General features: G+C 34.9%; 4 protein-coding genes and 1 long non-coding RNA gene across 10 annotated transcripts in view; 2 read left to right on the forward strand and 3 right to left on the reverse strand.

The window, feature by feature from the left end:
• The window catches only part of Ggamma30A (G protein gamma subunit 30A), a 35607-nt gene extending 29367 nt beyond the window's left edge, over positions 1-6240 (reverse strand). Inside the window, exon 1 of one of the 2 annotated variants that reach the window (XM_053751259.2) lies at positions 6155-6240. The gene's annotated coding sequence lies outside the window, so the exon portion shown is untranslated. Of the gene's footprint in view, positions 1-5668; positions 6072-6154 lie in introns of those variants that run through there. The other variant, XM_053751258.2, reaches the window with a different exon arrangement.
• Positions 6161-26706, forward strand: part of LOC128673430 (uncharacterized) — a 28820-nt gene continuing 8274 nt past the window's right edge. For both annotated transcript variants that reach the window (XR_008405080.2, XR_008405079.2), the window contains exon 1: positions 6161-6265. This is a non-coding gene — a long non-coding RNA (uncharacterized LOC128673430). The remainder of the gene's footprint in view (positions 6266-26706) is intronic.
• On the forward strand, positions 11228-12357 carry LOC128673427 (cathepsin B-like). Its single transcript, XM_053751255.1, has one exon. The coding sequence runs from the start codon at positions 11270-11272 to the stop codon at positions 12251-12253; it is 984 nt and encodes a 327-aa protein (XP_053607230.1). The 5' UTR covers positions 11228-11269; the 3' UTR covers positions 12254-12357.
• LOC128673426 (cathepsin B-like) lies at positions 13352-15901 on the reverse strand. The gene has a single exon (XM_053751254.1). The coding sequence runs from the start codon at positions 15856-15858 to the stop codon at positions 14866-14868; it is 993 nt and encodes a 330-aa protein (XP_053607229.1). The 5' UTR covers positions 15859-15901; the 3' UTR covers positions 13352-14865.
• Positions 23461-26706, reverse strand: part of LOC128673424 (uncharacterized) — a 30237-nt gene continuing 26991 nt past the window's right edge. For all 4 annotated transcript variants that reach the window (XM_053751250.1, XM_053751251.1, XM_053751249.1 and 1 more), the window contains 4 exons: positions 26276-26323; positions 25371-25497; positions 24258-24418; positions 23461-23739 (listed from right to left, as the gene is read on the reverse strand). In XM_053751250.1, the coding sequence (XP_053607225.1) occupies positions 23615-23739; positions 24258-24418; positions 25371-25497; positions 26276-26323 (461 nt within the window). In that variant the 3' untranslated portion in view covers positions 23461-23614. The remainder of the gene's footprint in view (positions 23740-24257; positions 24419-25370; positions 25498-26275; positions 26324-26706) is intronic.

Genomic DNA, 26706 nt, shown 5'->3' on the forward strand with positions numbered 1-26706 from the left:
GCGTCTAGGTAATCTATGTTAACTAACTGTCAATTAGCCAGCTAAAGCCAGGCGGCCCAGTTAGTCCATAAACTGATCTAATTGGCAATTAAGGGGTGCCACCTGAAGGCCAACTGTGTCTAGTATTATGCATATTTTATTTATTTTTTATTTTATTCATTAAAGAAATCACCAGTACAATAAAAAAATCTTGTTTGTTTGTTTGTAATAACTTTATTGCACGAAAATAAGCACATTAATCAAAATTAATACAAGAAAGATACATTGTACAACGGCGGACTTATCCCATATAGGGATCTCTTACAGTCAACCGGCGATAGGTTGAGAGGACGTGTATACAGTAGCAGGCTACTCAGAAGTAATAACATACAACATGAACAGAGAAGACTATAAATTGTAAGAAAATAAACAAATATACTTACTTAAAAGTAAAATCTAAATAAATAAATACATAAATATATATAACAATAACAAAAAATACATAAAATAGATATAAATACATATTAGAAATAACATACAATTATAAATACACATTAATACTTACATACGAATATAAATACATAATATAATAGCCTAAATGTTAGACGTGACAAGAGAGGACTTAAGAAGACTTTCCTTAAACTAGTTTAAGGAAGGAGCACTCTTAATATCCTTCGAAAGCGAGTTCCACAGCTTAGCGCCCAAAACCGCTAATGATTTGGAATAAGTTTGAGAAGAGCTGGCAGATTAATTGTTATTCCATAATAAGGCCAATAAAATGTTGTTCTCACTATTACATTAATATGGTCGATTGATACAGATGAAGAAATGACGTGTGACTATGTAATGACATGAGTGATAAATATGTAAAGAGCATAGTCCTGCGGAATGAGTTTACTTAAAAATGTTTTAGAAAAACAAAAGACTATAGATTTTTAACATAGTTTTTTTAGGTTAATTTCTTATATCTAATCTCACTTTGTTATTCTCTCGAAGTCCAGGATCCAAGTAAGAAATTGAACGTTTCAATTTTGAAGATTTGGACAATAGCAACCATCTTTAGAAATGCTTTTATACATATCAGTTGACAGGAATTCTTCTTATTCACGTGAGGATTTGGAGTGGTCATATTCTAGGGCGGAAACCAAACGCCACTTCTTGAGGATATATACCTATTCATACAGTTAAGGATGCGGTGAAGTTTGTTGTGAAGCTTCTTCACCTGCGCTTTGGAAGGCGGCGGTAGACTCAGTTTTAAGCCAAATTTTGGCGAAAATAAGTGTTATATATCAATCTTAATTAAGTTTCTTTTATTTCGATAGGGTCTCATAGTATCATCTATGAAGTGTGCACGACATAACACAGTCGGTCGTACCACTAGTATGGAGTGTTGTGATTAACACAGTCGCACCACGTGTTATTGCAACATGCTTTTTAGCAGATCGTCATCTATTCAAAAAAGCCAAAAAAGGAGCAAATATATTTTTTATTTATTATTATTTATTAATTATTTCCTGGCTCATTTTCTTTATTTGAAAGAAAAACAAAACAAAATTGGTACACGTATCCCACAGCGTAACAAAAGTTTTTCATTGGAAATTTGTGTGTTTATTCCTATTCTTTTCGCTTCTACGTTATGCATATTTGAATCTAAACAAAAGGCAAACTCATAAACAATACATACGCGAATAATAGTCACAACTGGGTAGACATATTGTCTATCCTAAAATGGATTAGGTCCGGCGCTGATGTATATAAAACAATGGCATATTTAGAGGTAGAATCCAACGTTCGAGATGTAGAATAGAACCGTAAGAAATTAGAATAATATCACAGAACAATTACAAATTACAAATATTTGATAATTATTGGAAATACTAATTTATAAATACGAAAATCTTTCGGTTGAGTAAACTTATTTTTATGAGAATTGCTATATGCGTCAACACAAGTTAGAGCGTGTTCCCAATGTTCAGTAGCGCTGCGACGTCCTTCGTCACGTTGACATCCGTCGACGGACGAGAAGAACGTAGAAATTGTAAGAATTTAATATAGTAATTGTATAATGGTAAGCCGATCTGGCATGATAGGGACCAACACTGATCAAATGAGTTTCTGTCGGCATTTCTTCTCAGCAGTGGTCGTTCCGAAATGCCAGTAGTTTCTAGCTTGTGAGAAATAACTATAAATTTAAAGATTGACGAGAAAAAGTGCCTGTGAAGGTCTAATTTCTGAATAAATGATTTGAATTTGAATTTTGAAGATTCGATGTACATCAACGCATGTCAGGTCAGTGTCCAATCTATAGAAAACACCGGAGCACCACTAGCGGTAAAGCGGTGGTGGTGTAATGGTTAAGACGCCCGCATGTGGATCGAAAGGTCTATCTATGGTTCGTATCGTACTCGTGTCATATGAGTTTGAATACCAAACTGATTCATACATAGTAGTTATTATAGACCATCACTTGCTTCCGGTGAATGAAAACATCCACACTGCACTGAGGAAACCTGCACACTGGTTGATAGTTTAGTTCCCGACTACCTGCCACTAGATGGAGGTAAGTAGTCGTAAAAGTCATGTCAAATGCCTTTAGGCGACTTGAATAAAATCTGAGTGTTAGCAATAAAACACTTGATATGATGATGACCACTGAGCAATGAGAACAAGCTCTTGTGTGGTTAAACATACACAACAAGTTATTTCAACTCATTCAAAAGATCCATTTACAAGTTAACTCTTTATGAAAGATTGACGTAAGTTTTTGTGAAAGATTAAGCCGCAATGTATGAAATGAATGTTAGGTACAGGTACGGTCGAATCTGAACATTTTATAATTTATTATTTTTAGACTATAGGCTTCGCAGGTTTACAGCCGCGAATACAATTGGAAATCAGCAAGAATGAAACAAAGGAGTTGCGGGACAAATTTAATCTATGCAGGGTGATTTCATATACATTGGTATTATTTTATACTACATGCTCAGTCGATGGTACTGAACAACTTTTCGTATGGAAGCAACCTTGATATCGCGAAAAAAAAATCAGCTTATCCATACATTTTCCACTAGTTAGGTATTTAATTTTGTATAGAACAGCTGATTTTTTATTCACGATTTCGGAGTTATTCCCGTATAAAAAGTCACCCTGAGGGCTGAGTGTGGGTTTCTCACCATCGAATCGACTCGCAGTGAGATGCAACTAACCAATCACAGTGCGCCATTGTGACTCAACCATACCGCAGTGTGATTGGTTCGCTGCGTCTCACTACGAATCGATTCGATAGTTAGAATTGAAATGCAAACCCGCACTTTGCCCTCTTAATACATAAAAGCGAAAAATATTCAACACAAAATCACAAAATCTCGAAAAGTAATACGTCAATTAAGATGAAATTAGGCAGGTTTGGCCAAAAGACGTCCGCTAAGAAAGGTTATTTTGTTAATTTTGTCCCTAATCGGGTGAAGCAGCGGGAAAGTGACAGTTTCGAAGTAGAAATAGGTTACCGTCTGTAGACTCATAGCTAGGTTAAGTGCCGACCTCAATGGATGATAAATCAATATAATTTAATAATACAAGACGCAGGACTGGGACAATAGCTAATAAGGAATAATTATATGTAGCTTTTTCCATCAATTTATACTTTTAAAATTATTTAAACTCAATTTTTCAAAAACTAAATTAGAATGTTTATCGTAAAGAATTACCTATCGTTCATCCTATAGAATTAAAATTTTACACATGATTTCAGCTCCGATAACAGTAAATCATTAAGACTATTGCCATAGTTTTCAGATTCTCCGTTTATTAGATACTATTGGTGATAAATTGCATTAAATTTCTGCACTACTTAAAAAAAATTTATTTTTAAGTCCGTTCTTTCTGACAAGTCCTACCGTGTAAACAATGATCAAAGTAGGTATTATTGTTAAATTTTGTTGAATATAAATCAAATATTATTTTAAACCTATATTCTAAAGTAAAATATTATTATTATACCTTTTTACACAGAAGATACCTTATTGGGTCGCACAAAGGTGTAGTTTCCCAAAAGGTCTATTTTAATTTAAATTCCTGTGAAATCATATTATAAAAATGAAATTTACGTAATAAAAGTTGTAAGAACGAATCTTACGCCCTTAAAAGAGTTTTTTAATTGGAGTGACAGTAAATAAATTAAAAAAAAAAACATCAAAAGTCGACAGCGGAACGGTTGAACAAGTCAATCAAGCTACAGACAAACAGACCTGAATCCCCAATTGATCATAATTAACACGGAATACTCAATTAGCGGAGAAAAACGCTCATCAATATACATTAAACGAATTAACATAACGAACGGTATATTTATACAGAGGGTTATAAAACACCTACATACATCATCTTCATAGTCGTATTCCTCATGGCTGAGGGTCGTGGTCATCACGTGGCAATTATACACACACAACAACTTTCTTGGCATTTGTAATGGAGTGGTTTGCCATTGCCTTCTCCATTTCACACACAAGTTAATAATCAACCAGTGTGCAGGTTTCCTCACGATGTTTTCCTTCACCGGACCTCCATACATACGAAGTGAAAATATCTTACCAATTAGCATGCACCGTCCTGGCTTCGATCGGGTAAAAAACGTAATTACACCATAACCTTCTTCAGGAATCACACTATATATTATGCAGTGTACTCTGTGCAGTAGTTTTTGAGTTTATCGCGAATAGACAGACAGACAGATTTGTTTAATAATATGTAAGAATAAGTATGTAGTGCGTAGTATTTTGGGTAGCACCTTTTATGCGAAGTTTCAAGTTTTTATACTTGATTGATGTGTCCCACAGCTGGGCATAGGCTACCATTTAAGAAATCTCTGTCGAGGGCAGCCTGTTGCCTCCGCAGGAACTCATTAAATATCGTATCGCCATCTCTTTCGCGAAGTATCAAGTTAACACTTCTAAAAATTTGTCATCAGTAACGTCCACTTTAACGTGAACGGTTTTTGTGCCATTTAAAGAAAAAGGGTGGCCTCCTTGATACTCAGAGTGCGTGATAGGAGCAACAGCCTCCTGAGGGTTATTATACAGGCTTGTTCCAGGTTCCTTGCTGGTACACTGGACCAGGCTCCATTATAAACCCTAAAATGAGCACATATTTGTAATTTATGTTATCACTAACACTATCTATTAAATTATTTTTAGTAGTTTGTAGCTTTGGTAAATATCATTGAATTTAGAATATGACGTGAAAAAAGTGCATGTGAAGGCCTAATTTCTGAATGATTTGATTTTGATTTGATTTTACTAATACAGGTATGGATGTATTGTTTTCGAAATAAAACTATACGATTTGATTTAACGAAAAGAAAAACCTCATTACGAGCACGTATTTTAGAAGTGTTAATATTAAATTGAAACTTTACATAAACGATCTACCCAAGGTACCCTAACTGATTAACATTTAAATACGTATTCTGCAACAATCTGTACAATACATAGATGTTAATAATCTACATTGATACCGTTATTATATTATGATGTATTGATTCTAAGAGATTTGAATAGGGAGTGTAAACACTGAATTATAGGATAAACTACGACAAATCGACAAATAAATTTGAAAAAAAAAAAAACTTGTGTTGACAAAAGAAAAATAAAAAAGAATTTAAAGAACAGAAAATAAAAACACTTATACCCACTCGATTGACGCCAGATCGCAGTAACACCACTATAACACACGAAAACACAAAACAAAAGCTATTATCATAAAATGTCCTCAAATATTAACCTATTTGTACGAGCGTGATCTACCACAGTGCCCGCGACTAAACTAATTTAATTACGGCTAATTCGATTACCGCAATAATCCCTCGCCTGTCGCCACACATAGACACACTAAACACAGGTACGTACTTATGTAGAAACTACTTCAATTTAATAACACATTTTATGGCTCATCAACGGAAATATCTTTGTCTAAAAACATCTAATTCGGAATCTAGATCACAGTTCGATAATGACAGGTGTCAAAATTCGAATGAACGAAATTATTTTATTTTTAAATTCACTGATAATTGGCACCATATAGCCTGTTGCCAGGTACACTAAAACTTAAATTTGGAACATATCGCGCATCGTCTGATAAAATACAGAGCTATTCTATTGTTTTTTTTAAAATATCGTACCGTGATTGTAAGATGTCGCGTGTTTTATACAGCCACCGCTGTTGAGTGCCAGTCCCACTGTAATACAAGCCTAGTTGATGGGCTGGCTACCGCGTTCTACGCTCCAATTGAGTAAGAATGTATCATGCAATAATTATTACCTACATTGAAAATCCGTGTAATTTTATCCATCGCTATTTTGCGTGTTAATTTGGAATTTAGAAAAGTGCTAATTATTCAATGTCTTCGTGTGAATCTTTGAAAAAGATTGTATAGTTCGATAACTAAATCTTAAAACAGTTTTTATTTTATTTTATACTTTGCTGTTTTATTCTTTAATATAATTACTTGCACTTGTATATATACGAATTGGAATGCATAGTAAATACGAGCTTTGATGTGAACTTTCTATGGCTGAATTATTTCAATGTTCTGTGACTAAATTAAGTATCAGAAGTTCGTGAAGTTCAAAACTGGTACCACTGAAAGTGAAGTTGAATTTTGTTTACAATCAAATTAAAAAAGGAACACAATACATATATTTTTAAATTTCATTATTATTAACACAAGTTAAAATATGAGTTCCAATTCCAAATGCTCGCTTGTTTCATAATTTAATATAATATTTTCAGCCAGTACATTATAAATATATTTTTATCAGATTTACCAGCCAGTGTTTCTGAATATTCATATTTTTAAAATGCTCACATGCAATCTTCTGCCGGTGAGCCGTCGAGACAAGAGCCCCACACTACGGAATCTAATGGTCACACACATATGCATGTGGGTGCATCGGTGAAGCATATTGACCGTTTAATACTATGAGTTAGGTGAGCTGAGCGTGTTTCCGTTGTTACGCGACATTGGGACGAGATAGTTACCGTTGACAAAATGGTTTTTATAGATGTTGGGAGAATTTTGAGGTAAAAATTCGAAAATCGACCCCGATTTAACGAATTTATAATAATTATAATTATCAAAACTTTTTTAAACTGTAATATTAATTTAAAACTTCACTTTTACCACTTTGTATATAAATATAAGTATTATATTGTAACACTCTGTTTAATAACCACTCTGTTTAATAACAGTTTAGTGTAGAAGATCTACACTAAACTGTAAGGATTTCTGAAAGAAAGAAAATTTTTATTTGCCAAAAACATGAGCACATATAAATTGATATTAAAATTATTTAAACCTACATGTTTTACCGAATATAGGTATACAAATATAAATAAATAAACGAGGAGCAGGCTATCCACTACAAATAACAAAAAGTAATATTTTATATATATGTATATATATATATATTTAACAAAGAATCCATTTAAAGTATAATAATATTTATCTATACTATTATTATAAAGTATAGTGTGAAAATAAAAGTTTGTGAGTATGTATGTTTGAGGCGGCAAATCTCCGAAACTACCGAACCGATTTCAAAAATTCTTTTACCATTAGAAAGGTACATTATCCAAGATTGTTATAGGCTATATTTTATCTCAAAATTCCTACGGGAGCGAAGCCCCGGGCAACATCTAGTCAGTTAATAAAGACGTACGACATAACACGTTTCTTTACTTTTGAGGTACAGAACTCAAAAGTAACGACTATAATTCAAATTACACCAACAATGGAAACGTATAAAACCCACCGCGCTTGGTCGTCTGTACTCATATATATCGTATCATATACAGGTGCAAAAGTGATTTAATTCACAACGTAACATACCCGGGTCATATACTATCCGGGCCAGCTACTATCCGGGTCATATAGACCGCACCGGCGGTGATTTATAAAACAACAAGCGTTTTTTACTAATCAACGCCCAGCGTAAACCATACAAGCTATAAACGCGAAATTTGGGCGATAGCTTTAGGTTATTACGTAGTGTTCAGATAAGAAAGGAATTTTCAAAATTCGATCTCTATAGGTGTAAAAATTTGGGGGGTGGTTTGTATGAAAAATAACGAAAATCTTTACTGATCTGCTTGAAACTTGTCACAAATGCTATGCAACAAAAATAATGAGACCCGTGTTTCAGGATTTTTTTAAAATTTGACCTTTAGGGTAGTTAAATGAGGGTGAAAAGAAATAACGAATAATCCCATTCAAAATTTCGTCAACTAAAGATATGAGTAGACAGCTCAGCGGTGAACGCCATTGAATTCACGTTGTTACCGTTGATGGTTCGAATCCTGAACTACAATTATTTTGAATTAAATCTGATTATCTATAGGGTGATTTCTGTGAAAGTTTTATTATGGCTTTACCCGAGCGAAGCTGGGACGGGCTACTAGTATAAATATAAACAAACCAACGGCTATTTCCCGTTTCGCTCGGGTGCAAACATCTGTGTGCCAATTTGTGTCAGTTTTTGAGTTTATTCATTACAAATAAACAAAAACTAAACTAAAAAACATACAATTTGACGACCTCGGTGGCGCAGTGGTAAAGTCTTGCCACTGAACCGAGTGGTCCCGGGTTCGATCCCCGGTCGGGTCATGATGGAAAATGATCTTTTTCTGATTGCCCCAAAGTAAGTTCGAGACTTGTATTATGGGATATTAACTCAATGATACTATATTTTATAACAAATACATATATAGATAAACATCCAAGAAAAAAATATAACTTGACGGCCACGGAGGTCGTCAAGTTTTAAGATATTGGAATGATATGAGATATTATTTTTAAATTATATTTTGTACAATAAAATTGTCTTTAGCAAAATAAAAACTATAGAAACTCTCTAGTAAAACAATATGGCGTATATCAGTGTACGTAACAAAATGCTATTCATTCCCTAACCGACTGTGACAATGATTGTTCAACTGTCAACAGCGACATGGGTGCAAACACAATGAGCTCGCTGCGTCACGTGGAACCGTGTCGCTGTGAGTCCGTATTGATTTAAACCACTTTGTTACTGTACTAATTTCGAACTTTGCTCATAGAAGCTATTTGAAATTAGAACAATCTTTTTAAATGAATCGTTTCTTTTTCTTCTTGTGCTAGGCTCCATCGTTTGCTAAAACGATGATTTTGCAAATGTCACGTTTGAGAATTACGCAGTAAACACCGGTAAATAATAACGGTTTTTATCAATTTGCCATAATCCATGCCATAACTCGCCATCGAAAGTATTACTGGAGTTTACGATTAGCCGCCAGTTTTTAAATCAATTATTTTTCGATTTGCAGTTGCATGCATTTTGGTATGAATGGCAGAAAAAATCATGGCGTAGGGTAAATTCACCATAAGTTACCCTTATATACAAAAAATGTAGTTTTCTTTATACGTTTTTCTTATATTGTATATCTCCTTCTTAGTCCTCCTTCCTAATTTATACGTGTTCCTCATGCCACATGAAACACACTCAAAGACTTTCTTGGCAATATTAATGAAGGGTCATTCATTACCTTTTCCATTTCACGCATTATCTGAGTTTTTAGAAGTTTATCAACTAGAGAGCAGGATTCCTCACGACGTTTTTCTTCACCAAAACGACTGGTGATCGATGAAAACTACTATACATGAGTCCGAGTTGGTAATACATTAACGCGTGGCAGAAGTAGGATTCGACCTCGGGACCTTTTGGTTCACAGGCGCGCGTCTTAACCATTGAACCGCTACCACCATATTCTAGTATAATGTTTAAAAAATTAGTTTGACACGTCTTCTTCAGACTAAAGGCCTTCTCTTTCCAGCAATCTGGTAAGTGGTGTTCCACTTTTCCGCAGTTCTGGGACTCCACTCGAGTATATATATCGAGTATATATATATATATATATATATATATATGGTATAGGTATTGTAATGATCTCCTTCATTGCATTTCGAACAAAGAACAGAAAAGCTAACAAGATTTTATTTTACGTATGTTTTGACGCAGTCAGCAGCCCCCGGTGCTGAATAAGACTACCTGTAACAAAAGTATTAAATTTTAATATTATCTTTTCATTAATATCGATCTCAATAGCTTAACTACATGGCCCGCTCGTCATCACGTTCTTTGGGTTTCTTCCTGAGCCATGTCAGTAAGTCCTGTCCGTTTTCTGATCTCAGTGTTCTTAACCTCATCCCGTATAGAAATACCAAGCTTACCATTGCTTAGTTTAAATAAATTTATTAATAACGGTATAAAATAAATACTTTTAACGGAATGTTAACAACAAAATTACGTATGTTTAACATAATTTTAAAATATTTTTAGGTTGTTATCGGAACAATCAGTAAATTCCGTGTTAAATACAAATAATTCCAAGAACAAAAAAAAATATAATAAAAGAATAGGGCATCTAAAAGAGTAGAAAATGTAAATTGTTAAAATTATTTTTATTTCTTTATTAGCTGTGCCCCGGCGCTCCCGTGGAAATTTCGGGATAAAAAGTGTACCCTATATGTTATTCCAGGTTATTTTCTACCCGTGTACCAAATTTCATAACAATCGGTCCAGTAGATAACGCGTGAAGAGGTAACAAACATACTTTCGCATTTATAATATTAGTTGGGTTTGGGATGGAGTAAGGTATTGACAGAATGAATGTCTAGGACAGAAAATATAATTGTGGGGCGACCTGTGACATGGGTCGTTGAATATCAAGTCGTTATTGTATAAGAAACGTATAGTATAGATATATGGTAGGCGGCGTGTGGTTCCGCCCTAAAATAGGACCACTTATCCTCCCGTGGATGTCGTACGAGGCCACAAAGCATACACAGTCTAAGCAGCAATAGCATTCCCAAAGAGAGTTGACGTCAGGCAGACGGCCGGTTGTAAAATCACAGCCGAATCTTTTAAAGTTTTTTTTAATGTTGACCCTGGCTTCGCGGTTTCACAGCCTCGAACGCAACTGGGTACACGCATAAATAAAAGAAAGTAATGATACGAGTATGGTTGGCTTAGAAGATAGGGCTCAGTCAATAGGAAGAATGTTGAGAAAGGTTACGATTACTTAACTTTACACCGAAATAAATTTAATAAATAAGGTACTTATGTCTAAATATTTTATACACTGTCTACGTGACAGCCCTAGTATTTACGTAGTACGGATAGCTATAAAGTATAAAAACGAAAAAAAATATTTAGTCACCACTTTACCATTGCAAGTCATCTGAAAGCTGAAAAACAAAATGTTGATCATATTCCTTTTGTTGCCATTAACTTTGGCATTTGACCCACATCTACTATCAGATGAATACATAGAACGAATCAATACCAAACAGAGCTCGTGGAAGGCTGGACGGAACTTCCCTGAAGACACTCCATTGGAACATCTTTCGTCACTCTTTGGTGCGATCCGATCGGTTATTCCCAAAGCTTATCCCATTAAGACCCACGATCCTGACCTCATTGCGTCACTTCCTGAATCATTTGACCCCAGAGAGAAATGGACTAACTGTCCATCTTTGAATGAAATCAGAGACCAAGGACCCTGTGGCAGTTGTTGGGCTTTCGGAGCAGTGGAAGCGATGACAGACCGATGGTGCATTCACTTTGGATCACAGTTTCATTTTTCGGCACAAGACGTGACGGGATGTGATACAAAAGATTCACATGGTTGTTTTGGTGGGGACCCTTGGCAAGCTTGGGAATTCTGGAATACTGATGGCATAGTTTCAGGAGGGAATTTTAATTCAAAACAAGGTTGCAGACCTTACGAAATACCTGAATGTATTCACGGCAAAAACTGTTCTGGAGGAAACGTTGCGTATTGCGTAAAGGAATGCCAAGAAGGATATGACACATCATATGAAAATGACAAGAAGTTTGGAACAAAACCATATCTATTAGATGGAGAGGATAATATCAAAGCTGAATTGTTTAAGTACGGTCCTCTTGAAGTAAGTTTCATTGCTTGTCCCGATTTATATCACTACAAAAGTGGTGTCTATAAATGTACAATGGATACCTCAGAATGCAAAGGACATGCTGTCAAGCTGCTGGGATGGGGAATAGAGAATGATACTAAATACTGGCTACTTGCAAACTCATGGAACACATATTGGGGTGAATTGGGAGGATTTTTCAAATTTTTGCGCGGTGAAAATCATTTGGGAATTGAGGATGTGGTTACAGGTGGTATGCCCAAGAATTCTGATGACATTAATAAATAAATGTTTTTTATGCCTAAGTGATCTTTCAAATAGATTTTGGGATGGAGCTATTCTTGTTTAATACTGAATGTATTGCTGTAATCATTAAAATGTACACGTGAAAAGGATTTTTAAATTTATGGATCATTAAATTTTTATTACAAGGAGAGCTCAAATAAAACGGGACAAGGATAGATAGTAGGAGATGTTTTTCAAAACTGATTTAATGTTTCCAACATAAAACATTTTTGCAATGATGTTGATAAAAACTTTTCGAGTGGAGAGGAGAATAGTAAAAAGCGAATAATTTCGATTCCATTGCAAAAGAACCGTTGTACCAGCTAAGATAGGTAGATGATATGATAAAGAAAATATTACTCACCTTAAATTCAAAGTCACAAAGGTAAAAATCTGCAATATCAATACTACTACCAATACTACTACCAATACTACTACCAATACTACTATCAATACTACTACCAATACTACTACCAATACTACTACCAATACTACTACCAATACTACTACCAATACTACTACCAATACTACTACCAATACTACTATCAATACTACTACCAATACTACTACCAATACTACTATCAATACTACTACCAATACTACTACCAATACTACTACCAATACTACTACCAATACTACTACCAATACTACTACCAATACTACTACCAATACTACTACCAATACTACTACCAATACGCCAAGCCAAGGACTTAATTATCTTCGAGGTGTAGGGGTCAATGTGAGTTTGTAAGTATTTATTGACAAAATCAATATCAAATTAAAATCATTTATTCAGAAATTAGGCCTTCACAGGCACTTTCTCACGTCATATTCTAAATTAAATGATGTTTACCAAAGCTACAAACTACTAGCATTTCGGTATGACCACTGCTGAGAAGAAATGCCGAAAGAAACTCATTCAAACAGTGTTGGTCCCTATTATGCCAGAAGGGCTTACCATTTTTAAATATAAATTTATGTATAATTTTTATCAGTAATATAACAATGTAAGTACACAATAAAGTACATGGTCAAAAGGTATACTGAAACTTATTATGATTATGATCAAGTGCTGATGTATACCTTTGACAATGAGTAAAAATATTTTTCAATGTATATATATATATATATATATCGACGCTTGAGAATTATTTTACTTTAATTACTCATTGTCTGTCAGGTAACTGGTTCCTTCGACCAAAGGAAGCTTAAGTGACAGCCCTAGTATTAATAATACGATTTTAATTACAAAGTATAAAAATGAAACGCTTGGTTAGCATTGACACATTACATAACTACAAATTATTGCTTCTAATATGTTGCTAAGAATATATCAAGGTGTCATGTTTATTATAATATTTTTGCTGTCATTCAATATGGCTTTAGATTCACATGTACTATCTGACGAATATATTGAAATCCTCAATAGTAAGCAAGCAATCAAGCAAGTGCGATTACTTTTCTATGTAATCGAAAAGTAATCGCACTTGGGTTGAATATTCTAATATTGGCCTAATTTAAGAAAAATAATTTTCAATGTCCTTATATAAATTTTATTATTGTTGTCCGCCACTATATATTAAATTTACCTTCGTTCTTAAATATTTGTTACAAAGAAATAAATAATTTCTTCCGTGTGTAGTCTTTTCGTAAATCCCACTAAATGTAGGAAAGGAAGATGATGATATTAGCCTGTCATCTCAACTCTTCTCTCCCCACATCAACAAATAATTACACCTCAAACAGTGTAAGACGAACAAATTAAGTCAGGCGGATCAGACGAGTGGTTCATTGTAATACGACATTCTGCTGTCTGTTCCTCAATGGTGCCAAAGATTTTTACAAAACAGCAATGTATATTATAATAGGTTCAATCTGTGATGGGGTAGCGATTAAGATCGTTTGGGTTCCAGTCCTACACGTACGACATGAGTTTGTATATCAATCTCTCTCATCAGTAGTTTTCGTAGGCCAACATTTGCTTGAAGGAAAGCGTTGTAAGGAAACCTGCACACTGGAAAGCGTTGTAAGGAAACTACATGTAATACTACATGTACAATTAGACAGTGGTAGGTAGGTCGTAAATGTCATGTCAAATATCTTTAGATAACTCGATTAAAATCTGACACCAGTAATAACACACTGGGAAAGATATAAAGATACACATATACGATTTGTAAAATTACGATGGACGGCGGACTTAATGCTAAAAGCATTATCTAACACTCAACCAGTAATGCTATGTGACCTAACGCAATCAGTAATACAGATAATACTATGTGGATGCAAAATATATAATATTTAATTATTAAAAAATACGGTACACATGACTATACAATTATATACATGCTAGTGAGCCCCGGGGCTTTGCTCCCGTGGGAATTTCGGTATAAAAAGTACCCTATGTGTTATTCCAGGTTACATTGTACCCGAGTAGCAAATATCATAACAATCCGCCCAGTAAGTAGGTTTTACGTGAAAGAGTAACAATTTATATATACACACATACATCCTCATAAACTGTCGTACACGTAAACGTATATAATATTAATAGGATTAATTAAATATTTAACATTTTTATTACAGATTATTAATGATTTATTACGAATCGTGGATCAAAACTTAGGCATCCCACCAATGACCTCGTTCTCAATATGCATATGATTTTCTCCGCGTATAATTTTGAAATATCCCCCGTCTCCCCAATTATAATCCCAGGAGTTTGCCAGTAACCAGTATTTAGTACCATTTTCTATTCCCCATCCAAGCATTTTTACAGAATGACCACCACAGCGGACATCATTGAAATCAATCGTAGATTTATACACACCACTTTTGTAATGAAACAGATCCGGACAAGCTCTGAAAGCAGCTTCTAAAGGTCCATTTAGATACAATTCAGCTTTAATATGTTCCTCATGTTGCACATGATAGGCTTCCAATCCAAAACGTTTATCAACTTTATATGATACATTATAATCGTCTTGACATTTATCAACACAGTGTGCTACGCCTCTATTAGAACAATTGGCAGCAGGGGAATTATCATGGATGCAATTTTGCATTTCATATGGTCTACAGCCTTGTTTTGAGTTGTAATTACCTCCAGAAACTACTCCATCAGTGAACCAGTAACTCCATGCCTTTTCAGGGGTTCCTCCATGGCAACCGTTGCACTCTTTCACGCAGCCAGTCATGTCTTGCGCTGAGAAGTGAAATTGCGAACCATTTGAGTGGATGCACCATCGGTCTGTCATTGCTCCTACAGCTCCCAAAGCCCAGCAGCTTCCACATATGCCTTGATCTCTGATCTCGTACAAAGATGGACAGTTTTGCCATTTATCTCTAGGATCGAATGATTCGGGTAGTGTCTTTATAACGTCAGTGTCATGAGTCTTAGTGGTGTAACCTTCTCGTAGTCCTCCCATAATTGTCCCGAGGAGTCCTTGAAGCTGTTCCAATGGAGTGTCTTCTGGATAATTCCGACCAGCTTTCCACAAACTCTGTTGGCTGTTAATAAGATCAATATACTCATCGGATAGTGGATGTGGGTCGTTCATTGCAGCTACAGCAATACAAAACAGCAGTAGTAATGATAAATTAAACATTTTTACCTTCTATGCTAATTGAAGGTTACCTACTGAAAAAAAAAGCAATGTAGTTAGGTATGTTTATATATTTATGCAGCTGTAAAATTAATAGGGTTGATTGTAAATATAAAAACCTATATTTAATTTTAATTCAACGAACTAATATTAGCATTTAAGTAAATCTTGTTGCAGTAATCTTGATTCAGTGTAAAAATATATAATTTTTATTTTATTTATTTAGGCATACACAACACAATATTTTTTATTGTAATCTTTGATAGTATTTTAGAAGCTTCTATTTAGTTTCATCTGTCTCTATTTAATCAAAACTTGCAAGTTAGATTTTTTACATTTAGTCTGGCGTTAAATGCCTCAAGATCTCTCTGACGGAAAGAAAAGCTTGTAACGAAAATGTAATTTTTTAAACTAGTTGTATGTCCAGTTTTAGTTCCAATGTAACAAGCATGGAATTAGTACTCGGAGTAAAAATTAATAATTTCAAATGAGTTTATTAAAGTTCTTACTTGCTAAGAACTTAATAAACTCATTTGAAATTTGTTGCGCCGCTTCTGCGCTTTGGAAGTCGGCGGTAGATTTAGTGTAATTTTTTGACGTCAATAAGTGATGTATCTCATCCTAAATTAAATGAAGAAATTTGCTTTAGCCTTCCCTATATTGTTGAACAAGCAAATAAAGACCTTTTATGAGTATGAACATTCAAAGAATTTTTTGTTATCTAGAAATATGTTAAATTTATTATTTTCCTGAAAACATTACGCCACTTCCTATCACATAACGTCACCAACAGTTTTGCTGAAGGAAATTCAAATTCAAATAATTTATTCAGAAATTAGACCTTCATAGGCACTTTTTCTCGTATTTTTTTATATTTATAGTTATTTCTCACACGCTACAAACTACTGGCATTGCTGAGCGACCAGTGCTGAGAAGAAATGCCGAAAGAAACTCATTTGAACAGTGTTGGTCCCTATCATGCCAGATCGGCTTACCATTTTTTTTTTCTATGTTGTTTACAATGTTTTTTTCTATCTAATAATAATAATAACAGGTTATGATTGTAATCCGAGTATATATATACAGCCCAACCATAATAGAAGGAACCTCATGACCCGGCCCACGACGCCACCACCAGATTGACCATTTGAGTGATCATGACACACTCGATTCCCATGACTTCATAATTACAAATCTTATTCGTCGAAATAGAAGAAACCTGTACCATTACATAAAAATAAATTAATAAAAATAAAGACAGGTTATAATTCCACAGATTTACTTATATGTAATTTAAAATTCAATTATTAATGCATGAAAATGCCTATTAGTCTTATTTTATGATATTTAGGCATGGATTTAGTAATTCGTTTTACGGAGTACCTACTAATTCCATGTATGATTATATTATATTATATAGTACATAATATAATTAAGTTAGGTTTATGTAGATGGCGCTGTGCACAAAGCTCTAATGTAGGTACTAAGCGGCCGTTTTGTGTGCAATGTGTAGAGGAATATAGTTGTTTTATTTATACCAAACAATATACTATACTACTGGACTGGAATCGAAGACACAAAGATTCTTAGATTTAATTTTAAAAACTTCCCCCTTCAACACATATTTCTTACTAATATATTCAGCCAATGTGGAACATTCACCTTACATAGCTTTAGGTGGGGTTCTGTTTTTAATCAAGCCAGTTCGCGATGTATATTGGCTTCTGTATTATGTGAGGGCGTATTGGATCGCATTTCCCTGTGTATACTTCTTACTAGCTTTTGCTGATGAATTATGATGAATTCTCTCGTCTGAGCGTATTTCTTCCGCAGCCATTAAGCGTCGGAGCCCAAGATCCGTTTTATATCTTTTTCGTTTACACGCACGGTCGTCGCTATGCCTAGTTTTTAGACCATTGGCACGCATGTGATCCTTGACGATATCAAGCTATCATTTCTTGGGTTTGCCCTTTTTGCCAGACATTTGTTCCCCACGTAATTTGCCGGTCGATCTTTTTCTTTTTGCTGAAGACATTGTGCGCGCATAAATTTAATTATTTCTCGTTCTTGGAACTCCAAGAAATCCTCTCTCTGCTCCCCTAAACTCCCCAAGTGTATACCAAATTTCAGCTTTCTAATTCCTTTCAGTGTGTGCGTTGTATAAGTCAGCGATTTTATTTATAAAAGGCATATCGATTAAAAATAATATTAGCTACTGAAATATTGACTTAGATACCTGCATAAATTATTTTTAAATTTTAGTGCATCTATCTAATTTTAATGTATCTGCAAGTAATATTTGAAAAATAAAGGGAAGCAACAATGTTTACGAATTTCAAAAATCCTATAAATTTTTATTATTTCCTTAGATATATATAAACTAAATATAATTGTAGGTATTTAAGTTTGACGTCAAAGCGGTAACAAGTAATTGTTTTGAAAACTAAACATGTGGGAGACGGTGATGATAATGTTTTGGATGATAGGTATTAAATTCCATAACAATCCGTCTAGTATTGCGTGAAAGAGTAACAAATATACATACACACATCACAAACTTTCGCACTTACGATATTGGTAGGAAAAACTCTGCCTATTTTCTTATGGACACTATACCCTTTCCTAAGTGTTTTCCCAGACGCCACTTGTCAAGCTAAGTATACTAATGAAAACCCCTAATGGTTTCTAGAATAACTACTTTATAATAGAGCGCGTGCATTGTTTTAAATACGATACTAATTTTATGCAAATCATTTTCAGACTAGTTGCATTTTTTAAGGTTTTGTTTTTGGAAATTTTCGAATAAAACTTTACTTACATTTTGGGCAAATCACACAATAATAGTATATATGTAATTTATAGTTGACAAGATTTTGCCCGCGGCTTCGCCCGCGTTAATTTTCCGGAATGAAAGGTACGTCTTTCTCCATGCTTCAAACTACATGTATGAAAAATTTCAAGAAGACTGGTTGAGTAGATAGAGCATAAAGAGGTAACAAACAAACTTACTTTCGCATTTATAATATTAGTTAGGACTAGCGATCTCACCCAACATCGCACGCGTGTAATGTTATACGTGTTATATACATATAACCATTCCTCTTGAAACACTCTATCCGTTAAAAAAACCCGCCATAAAATCCGTTGCGTAGTTTTAAATAGGGACAGACAGACAGCGGGAAGCGACTTTGTTTTATGATATATGTATTGTGATGCACACAATCAAATAAATTATTTGCAAATAGTACAAATAAAGATGGAACGAAGTTATTTTTATTCCTCTTCTTCGTCGAGTCGGACGTAAACTCGGATATAAACATAATAAATTATACACCTAAATCTTCCTTAGGAATCACTCTATCTTTTGGTGAAAACCGCATGAAAATCCGTGAATTAGTTTCTAAGTTTATTGCGAACAAATAGACAGACAGACACGACAGAGGACACACACAGATGTATTCCAAAACTAGTTAAATAGGTTAAATGATAAATAAAAAAAAAAACACTTTTTTCATTGTCACTTTAGATTTCCAGGCGTCTGGACTATCAAGTGTCAGACACTGAGCGATATTTAATGGAAAGTTACGGGCATAATTTCCTTAATGGGCCCATAAGGACGAGGCAATAGTGAGCAGATGAAAAAACTTGCCGTTTTAAAAATTGCAATTTTCTGACGCTTAGTAACATTATTGGATGAGAGGTTTAATTCATCAGGCTAGGTACCGCTAGAGATTCCCGTCAGCTTTCTGACTTGTGCTTGCTGCCCGCCCAGGTTGGGGCCGAAAGGCCGGCCGGGGGGACGTCGCGGTGAAATGCCTAGCGACCCCGTGACGTCCCCCGTAACGGCAGCGTGAAAACGCCCCAGGGGTTTAGTGAGTAGGCTGGGCCGACTAGCGGCCCAGGAGTCCCACACTCAGTGCGTAACAAGCATTCCCCTGGGTAAACAAAAAAAAAAGATACCGCTAGAGATAAGACATCTCTCATCTGAAAAACAAACATACATACATACATATGACCACACAAACAGACATTCGTTTTGACGTCCATCGGCGGATAACGCGGATAATGAAGATTCCACGTGTTGACGCAAGTTAATCGTCATTCCTTAAAGAAAACAACGGGGCGTAACGTGCTAAATTGCCGCAATAAAGCCATGTTAGTAATACATTAAAAACTATTTAGTTATTTAATCAAAATATATGTAATTTATTTAGTTTTGGAGTCAATCAATACGGCAAATGATCACCGAAGCAAAAAAAAAATACAATCATCTCCTAATAGTTGGCGCGAAGACTGAAACATTTCAATTTGTTCTTGAAAACTCACCTGAAAAATATTAACTGTTGCACTAAATCGAAGTGCTATTTCAATTAGTAAGCTACACGGAATTCACTACGAAACTTCGAAATAAGACATACAATTCTAGAACTTACGTAACGTATAAGTATTCCATAGTGTCAAATACAATATCTTCATGTACCTAAGTTCCCCAGGCTCAAAGACATGCTAACTATATATTCATAAAGCTGAGAGCTGTTGCAATAATGGTCGCTAGCGACGAATGCGGACACCAAAAGGAACACGATTGAGGCTGAATCCAATAACACTAGTGATCCGTGCAGATTTTGCGGGTGCAGATTATGATAGACTAAGTGTAAAATTGCGCAGAAGAGACAATTTAAAAACTATAGAAGCGAAGGAATCATTAAGAACTAGCAGGCTGCCTTGTATACCTGTCTATTTCATTGATTTAACCCTTTATTGTACCTACATAAAATAATATTATATACGATTACAAACTTGAAAATAAAATGTTATGCGCAAAAAATGGTGTTTGCCCATGTTCCCCATTTCGTCCACCAGGATCCCCCAACTCGATCTCCCAGGGGATCCTCGTGAAACGTAAACTCATCTGTTCATTCCCAGTGATAGTTCCTGGAAGGTACCACGGGAATTATTTTACCCATGGTCCCTGAATAAGCCAACTATTTTAAAAATAAGGATATTCTCTCGTATGTATTATGTAATGCTGGCCAGTAAAGATCCTGATTCATAATATAAAGGAGTGGCCCTATGGCGAGTATCGTGAGTGATTTCTTTCTAAGTAAGTAACCTATTAGATTTCGACGAAATTTTATACACGAGTTCGATAATAACGGTACGGCTAATTCATATAATTTAAATGGATTTGATCTCTTTTTAACTTATTTTTGAAAATAATAATGAGGTGAGAATATTCTGGAATCGAGCTGGAATTGAACCCGCGCCCCTGTCTATCCGGGACAGTACTCTTGTCCACTGAGCTATCGAGACCATGCCAGTTCGGCTGAATTAATTAAACTCTTCACGTCTCACGCCGACGTACAGTATTTTCATTAGAGAGTAGTAGATACTCTTAACCAATCAACATACCCCATTGTTACAAGCAAGAAATTATGTTTTTTGAAAACACTCATGCATCTATTTAAATGGATTTAAATTCAAAATTCAAATTCAAATCAAATTCAAATCATTTATTCAGAAATTAGACCTTCACAGGCACTTTTTCTCGTCAATTTTTATATTTATAGTTATTTCTCACAAGCTACAAACTACTGATTTATTATACATGTCACACATGCTTTTTAACTTGGTGGTTTTATTGGTGAAAACTGCATGAAAATTAGTGCAGTAGTTTTTGATTTTAACAGACAGAAAGACGCGGCAGACAACTTTGTTTCATAATACGTGAGCATTACCATGTAACTAAAAAGTTACACGTCACGCACGTTACATACAGCCATGATTTTTTTTTCAAAAGAAAATGTGGATATTTTTTCTTTTGATAAAAATAATCAATATTTTCAATCCAATTTAGTGTAACAAATCAGTTAAGTTGTCTGATCATACGTCATGCTAACTTAATTTGTCACTCAGAAGTCAACTCGGGCAAGGAACATTCTTGTAGCATATAGACCATCTGTTACTGAACTTAGCTTTGACAATACGTGAACCAATATCGAAGATATTGCTCGGTGCGCTACTACAGCTGCATATCACGTTGATGGAAACCAGTATTGACTCGGGGGATAGTTTCTTGTTACCAGTAGTTCAGATACATAACACCATGCGTCAACTCGTGAACGGGTGCTGCCAGAGGGAACTGGTCACTTCGTTCCTCATATATTTTTGTGTAATCATTCGTTTCACATCTATATATTTATATATTTTATCCGCACTCTGATCACAATCATAACCTGTTTTGATATACTTTTTGAGTTTTTGAATGTACATAACATTATGTGCTTTGATATATTATTAGAAAAAAAATTGTAAGAAACAATAATGGTAAGCCCTTCTGGCATGATAGGGACCAACACTGTTCAAATGAGTTTCTATCGGTATTTCTTCTCAGCAGTGGTCGTTCCGAAATGCCAGTAGTTTGTAGCTTATGAGAAATTACCATCAATACATATAATAAAATTGAAAAAAGGCCGAATTTGTTTGTACATTGGATATTTTTTTTTAATTCTTCATGGAATATACTTAGTTACTGATATAGATGACGAAAATATAGTTTTGGAATTTTTTGTCTATCTGTCTGTCTGTCTGTCTGTCTGTCTGTCTGACTACTATACATGAGACAGATTAGTATACAAACTCATGTGGCACGAGTAGGATTCGAACCTGGGAACCTTTCGATCCACAAGCGGGCGTCTTAACCATTACACCACCATCGCTTCATAAAGGGTGTAAGGGGAAAAACAGAATGTGACAGCTCCTTTTCCCGCGCAGATTGTAAAAGTCGAGGATAGAGTTGCCGCGAGCATGCGAGAGTAAAAGAGAGGGACGTGAGTAAACATATCAGCTAGATATCAGCGAACCAGACCGGGCGGTGCTTGTGTATGCGGTACCTATAAATTTGAAACTAGCTAAATTTTGACAGTTCCTAACAAGTTAACACGATTACCAACCTTTCTAATGTAACCATTATCTCATTAACTAACGTTCGGCCAGTTAGTTAATTGGGTTTTGGCTCGGTCACGGAAATTGGACGAAATTTTAAAACTAATTAATTTGGAACATATTATACCCCAATTGCAATTTCCAATTACATATTAGTTGAGGTTTTTTTTTATCAGTATATATTTTTTCTCATTTTTATATTGTTTAGTGCTATTGCACGGCTTCCCAAAGCACAGATTACTCTAGATGGAGTGAGGAGATTGTACCCTTTTTCAAATGTCTTATTTTAAGTTTCTGTGAATGCTTCATCTTCGCACTGCAGGAACATCCATGGTGCTGTTTACCATGCTCCGCCCAACGCGGTGCACTTTTGTTTTATGTTTTTTTTTTCTATTGTGCCAAGAAACTGCCAATAAATTGTTTTTTATTATTATTAGAAATCAATTAAATTTGCTCGTTTAAGGTTTAATTTATTGATATGTTGCTCTCCGTCGGCTTCCGTTGCGTGATCGTCAGTGAAGGAATTGTATGGAGTTTCAACGAGATGTACGTCGAAACTCACGTCAATTTTAAAGCCTATAGAAACAAATCTCATACATCGAAGCATCGGGCCGGGATCTTCATAGTAATATGAATAATAATAATATTAGTCAATGAGGAATCATATTTATTAAATTTCAGCACACAACACACAACTTAACAAATAAAGGTTTTCTTAGGTCAATCAAACTCAACTTCTTTATTCTCTTAGATTAACTTCAAAAAATCGAATAATATTTCACCTGTTTCTCACTTTTATGTCTGGATTCTTTCTTTATTTTTTCACTTTAGCCTCTGCTTTCTTCTTGTTAGCAGAGAGAGTTCGATTGAGTGTCTCTGTTGCTATAGCGTCGTCTCTTTCGTACATCACCTGCGCTAGATCTGGGTTCCATTGAGAATCTGACGGTCAAACATTTTTTAGATCAGTAAAAAATATTATTATTATCATGGGAGGAGTGTACATTTAAAATACTAGTTATTAGATAACAATCAACAAATAATATCATTTTGAAAAATTCTATTGTCAACACAAATCTAAACTATTCATTACATATCCACTGATCGTCGATGTATTTATCCAAAATCACTTCACTTAATGATTCTTTTAATATTTCTGAGTATTTCTTCCTCTTTATTTGTTACATGAAACTCTGTTAATTAGGGCCTTCTAGGCAACGCTTCGTATTTGCACTTTGTGTATCTTCTTCTTCATGTGTCGACTATAATTGACAAAGAGAATAGATCAAATTTCCAAAGATATGGTCCACCTCGATATTCTCATTTGTGGCCATGATGTTTATCAATCGTCGTTCATTTGCTCAGCGTTCTTCTATGACCATTTCATCATATATGAGGTTCATTACGATATACACATATCTCTTGGACTTGGTCTACTAAATTTATTATACTATACGTACCCAGAAACAGTGTCTCCAATAACTTGGCCCTGCGCTTCTGTCTACCTAGCACGTATAGCTCATTGTACAGTTGTAACTCGCGCATGCGTTCTAGAGCTACTTCGATGCGTACATGGCGGTCCTGCTTAGCTGCTTCGGCCATATCTGGTGTTAGCACCACACTGCAAAGTTGAAATACTTAATTACATAATAATATATTTACGAAGTTTAGGACGAACCTTTTTTAATGTAATATAATGAGTAGAAAATACGAAGTTGAAAACAGATAGATAGATAGATAAACTCTTTATTGCACCATTTACAAAGGAGTACAGTTATAATAAGATATTCAAACATAAGAGAACAGTTAAGTTAACAGTCTCCATTAGGAGATTACTTGACTCATTAATCTAAACAGTTTCATTTTAAATGACAAGATAAATATATCTGATTTGATTATTAGTCTCTTTGGGCGAAGTGCGGTTTAGCATTGCACTTCTCACCATCGAATCGATTCGAAACGAGACACGGCGAACCAATCCATTGTGACGTAACTACAACCACACGGCAATGTCATTGATTTGCTGCGTCTCACTTCGAATTGATTCGGTGGTGAGAAGTGAAATGCTAACTGCACTAACCCTTCTAAACAGATTAGAAATTGATCATTTAGCATCTTGGTCCTAAAGCTCCAGAATGCTATCTTCGACTGTAGTCAACGTGGAAATTTCCATTTATTGCTTGTGGCCCCTGTCCCTTTACCCTTGGAAGGAACCAAGGGTATTTTTCTGCTCATGGTTCCTTCATCTGAGTGATACTATTTTTCCCGATTTTATTCTACCCACGTCTTTTAACAATCCATGAACAATCAAACATTCTCGTCAATTTTATTTAAAAAGTAGCTGCGTCCCAGGACTTCCCTTTTTGGGAATTTCGAGATTAAAAGTAGCCTATGTGTTATTCCAGTTTATATTGTACCCGTGTACCAAATTTCATGACAATCCGTCCAGTAGATTTTGCGTGAAAGAGTAACAAACATATACACACACATCTTCACAAACCTTCGCATTTGTTTTTGAATTATGGAGATTATAAATTGTGATTATAATACACAATTTATAATATTTTTCTTACCTTTCTGATTCGTCTATCTCTTTCGTGCAGAATGGCAAGAAATATAAAGGTATGAATTTATCCCTGAGCTGATCTGGCAGTGTCAAATATCTTGCCTCTTCTTCTGTTTCCACCGACATCTCGATCACTAAATAATATTTAAAAACTATTTTAAGTGCACGATCATAAATTAAAACTTTAAATTTTCCTAATGAAATGTATTACTAGCCATGATTAATTTACTGTCACAAAAAATCGCTCGAAATCTACATCAGTTGACGCATCTCTCTCGTCTAAGTGTTATCCTAATTTCTTTTATCGACGTAGATTGTGGAGGAATCCCTGAATCCATCAGAAGAGCCTGAAGTCGTATCAGTTTTAATATCCTCATCCTTACATATTATAAAACAAAGTCTTATGCCTCGTCTGTCTGTTCGGGATAAAATCCAACTACTACACGGATTTTTATGCGGTTTTCATCAATAGATTATGTGATTCCTAAGGAAGGTTTAGGGGTATAATTTATTATATTTTTGCCCGAGCGAAGCCGGGATGAAACGCAAAATGTATTTTAAATAGTTTCATCATCCACACCGTATCAGTTTTATATAGTTGTATTTATGTGCGATAATGTTTAAATAAATAACCGAAAAGAGCCAAGATTCTGCTAATTTTGTCTGTCTGCAATTTTTTCTTATAAGATGCGGGTGTAAACTGGATTTCACGTCCATGAAGGTAATTCAACATTGCCAATAAGTTGTATTTTACTTTCTTTTATAGTCGCACTAGTTGCGACCAGGGGCTTCGTTCCCGTGCGAATTTAGGGATAAAACGTATTAACTCCCTAAAACGTACTAACTCCCCGGGTTTCATGGCGTAACAGCCCCGGATGACATCGGGAACATGCGAGAATTAGAGGGACTTACTTCCACTTTCAGTTATCGGCGAAGGACCTTGCCTTTGTTGTTGTTCTTCTAAAAATAATTAAATATTACATTTACTTATTGATATATACAGGGTTACTGGTATCTAACGCATGACCTTCCAAAGGCGCATAAGGTACATAGAGACTAACATCCTTTGTTCTACGACTTTTAAAGTTAATAAATACACATTGTTTTTTGTTTTAATGTCGTTTTTATAAACGTTAACTCTATGTTCGATTCCGCTACATAACGCTATTGTACTGTCTTGTGTTGCTCGGCTATTAACATAGAGTTAAGATGTGTAGAATCGCAAAGTAGATTGTTCTTTTTTTTTAATGTGAAATACAAGTTGCTTATTTTGATGTACTCAAGTGGTCTTTATAGTCTAGGAGGGTTTGCGTTTGATACCAATTATAATATTAACGGATTAT

Source organism: Plodia interpunctella, chromosome 11, assembly GCF_027563975.2.
Source record: "Plodia interpunctella isolate USDA-ARS_2022_Savannah chromosome 11, ilPloInte3.2, whole genome shotgun sequence".
NCBI classification, from domain to species: domain Eukaryota; kingdom Metazoa; phylum Arthropoda; class Insecta; order Lepidoptera; family Pyralidae; genus Plodia; species Plodia interpunctella.

What these genes read in the sequence shown, in the direction of transcription:
- LOC128673427 (XM_053751255.1), top strand. Translation starts at nt 11,270, where the DNA reads ATGTTGATCATATTCCTTTTGTTGCCATTAACTTTGGCATTTGACCCA.
- LOC128673426 (XM_053751254.1), bottom strand. Translation starts at nt 15,858, where the DNA reads ATGTTTAATTTATCATTACTACTGCTGTTTTGTATTGCTGTAGCTGCA.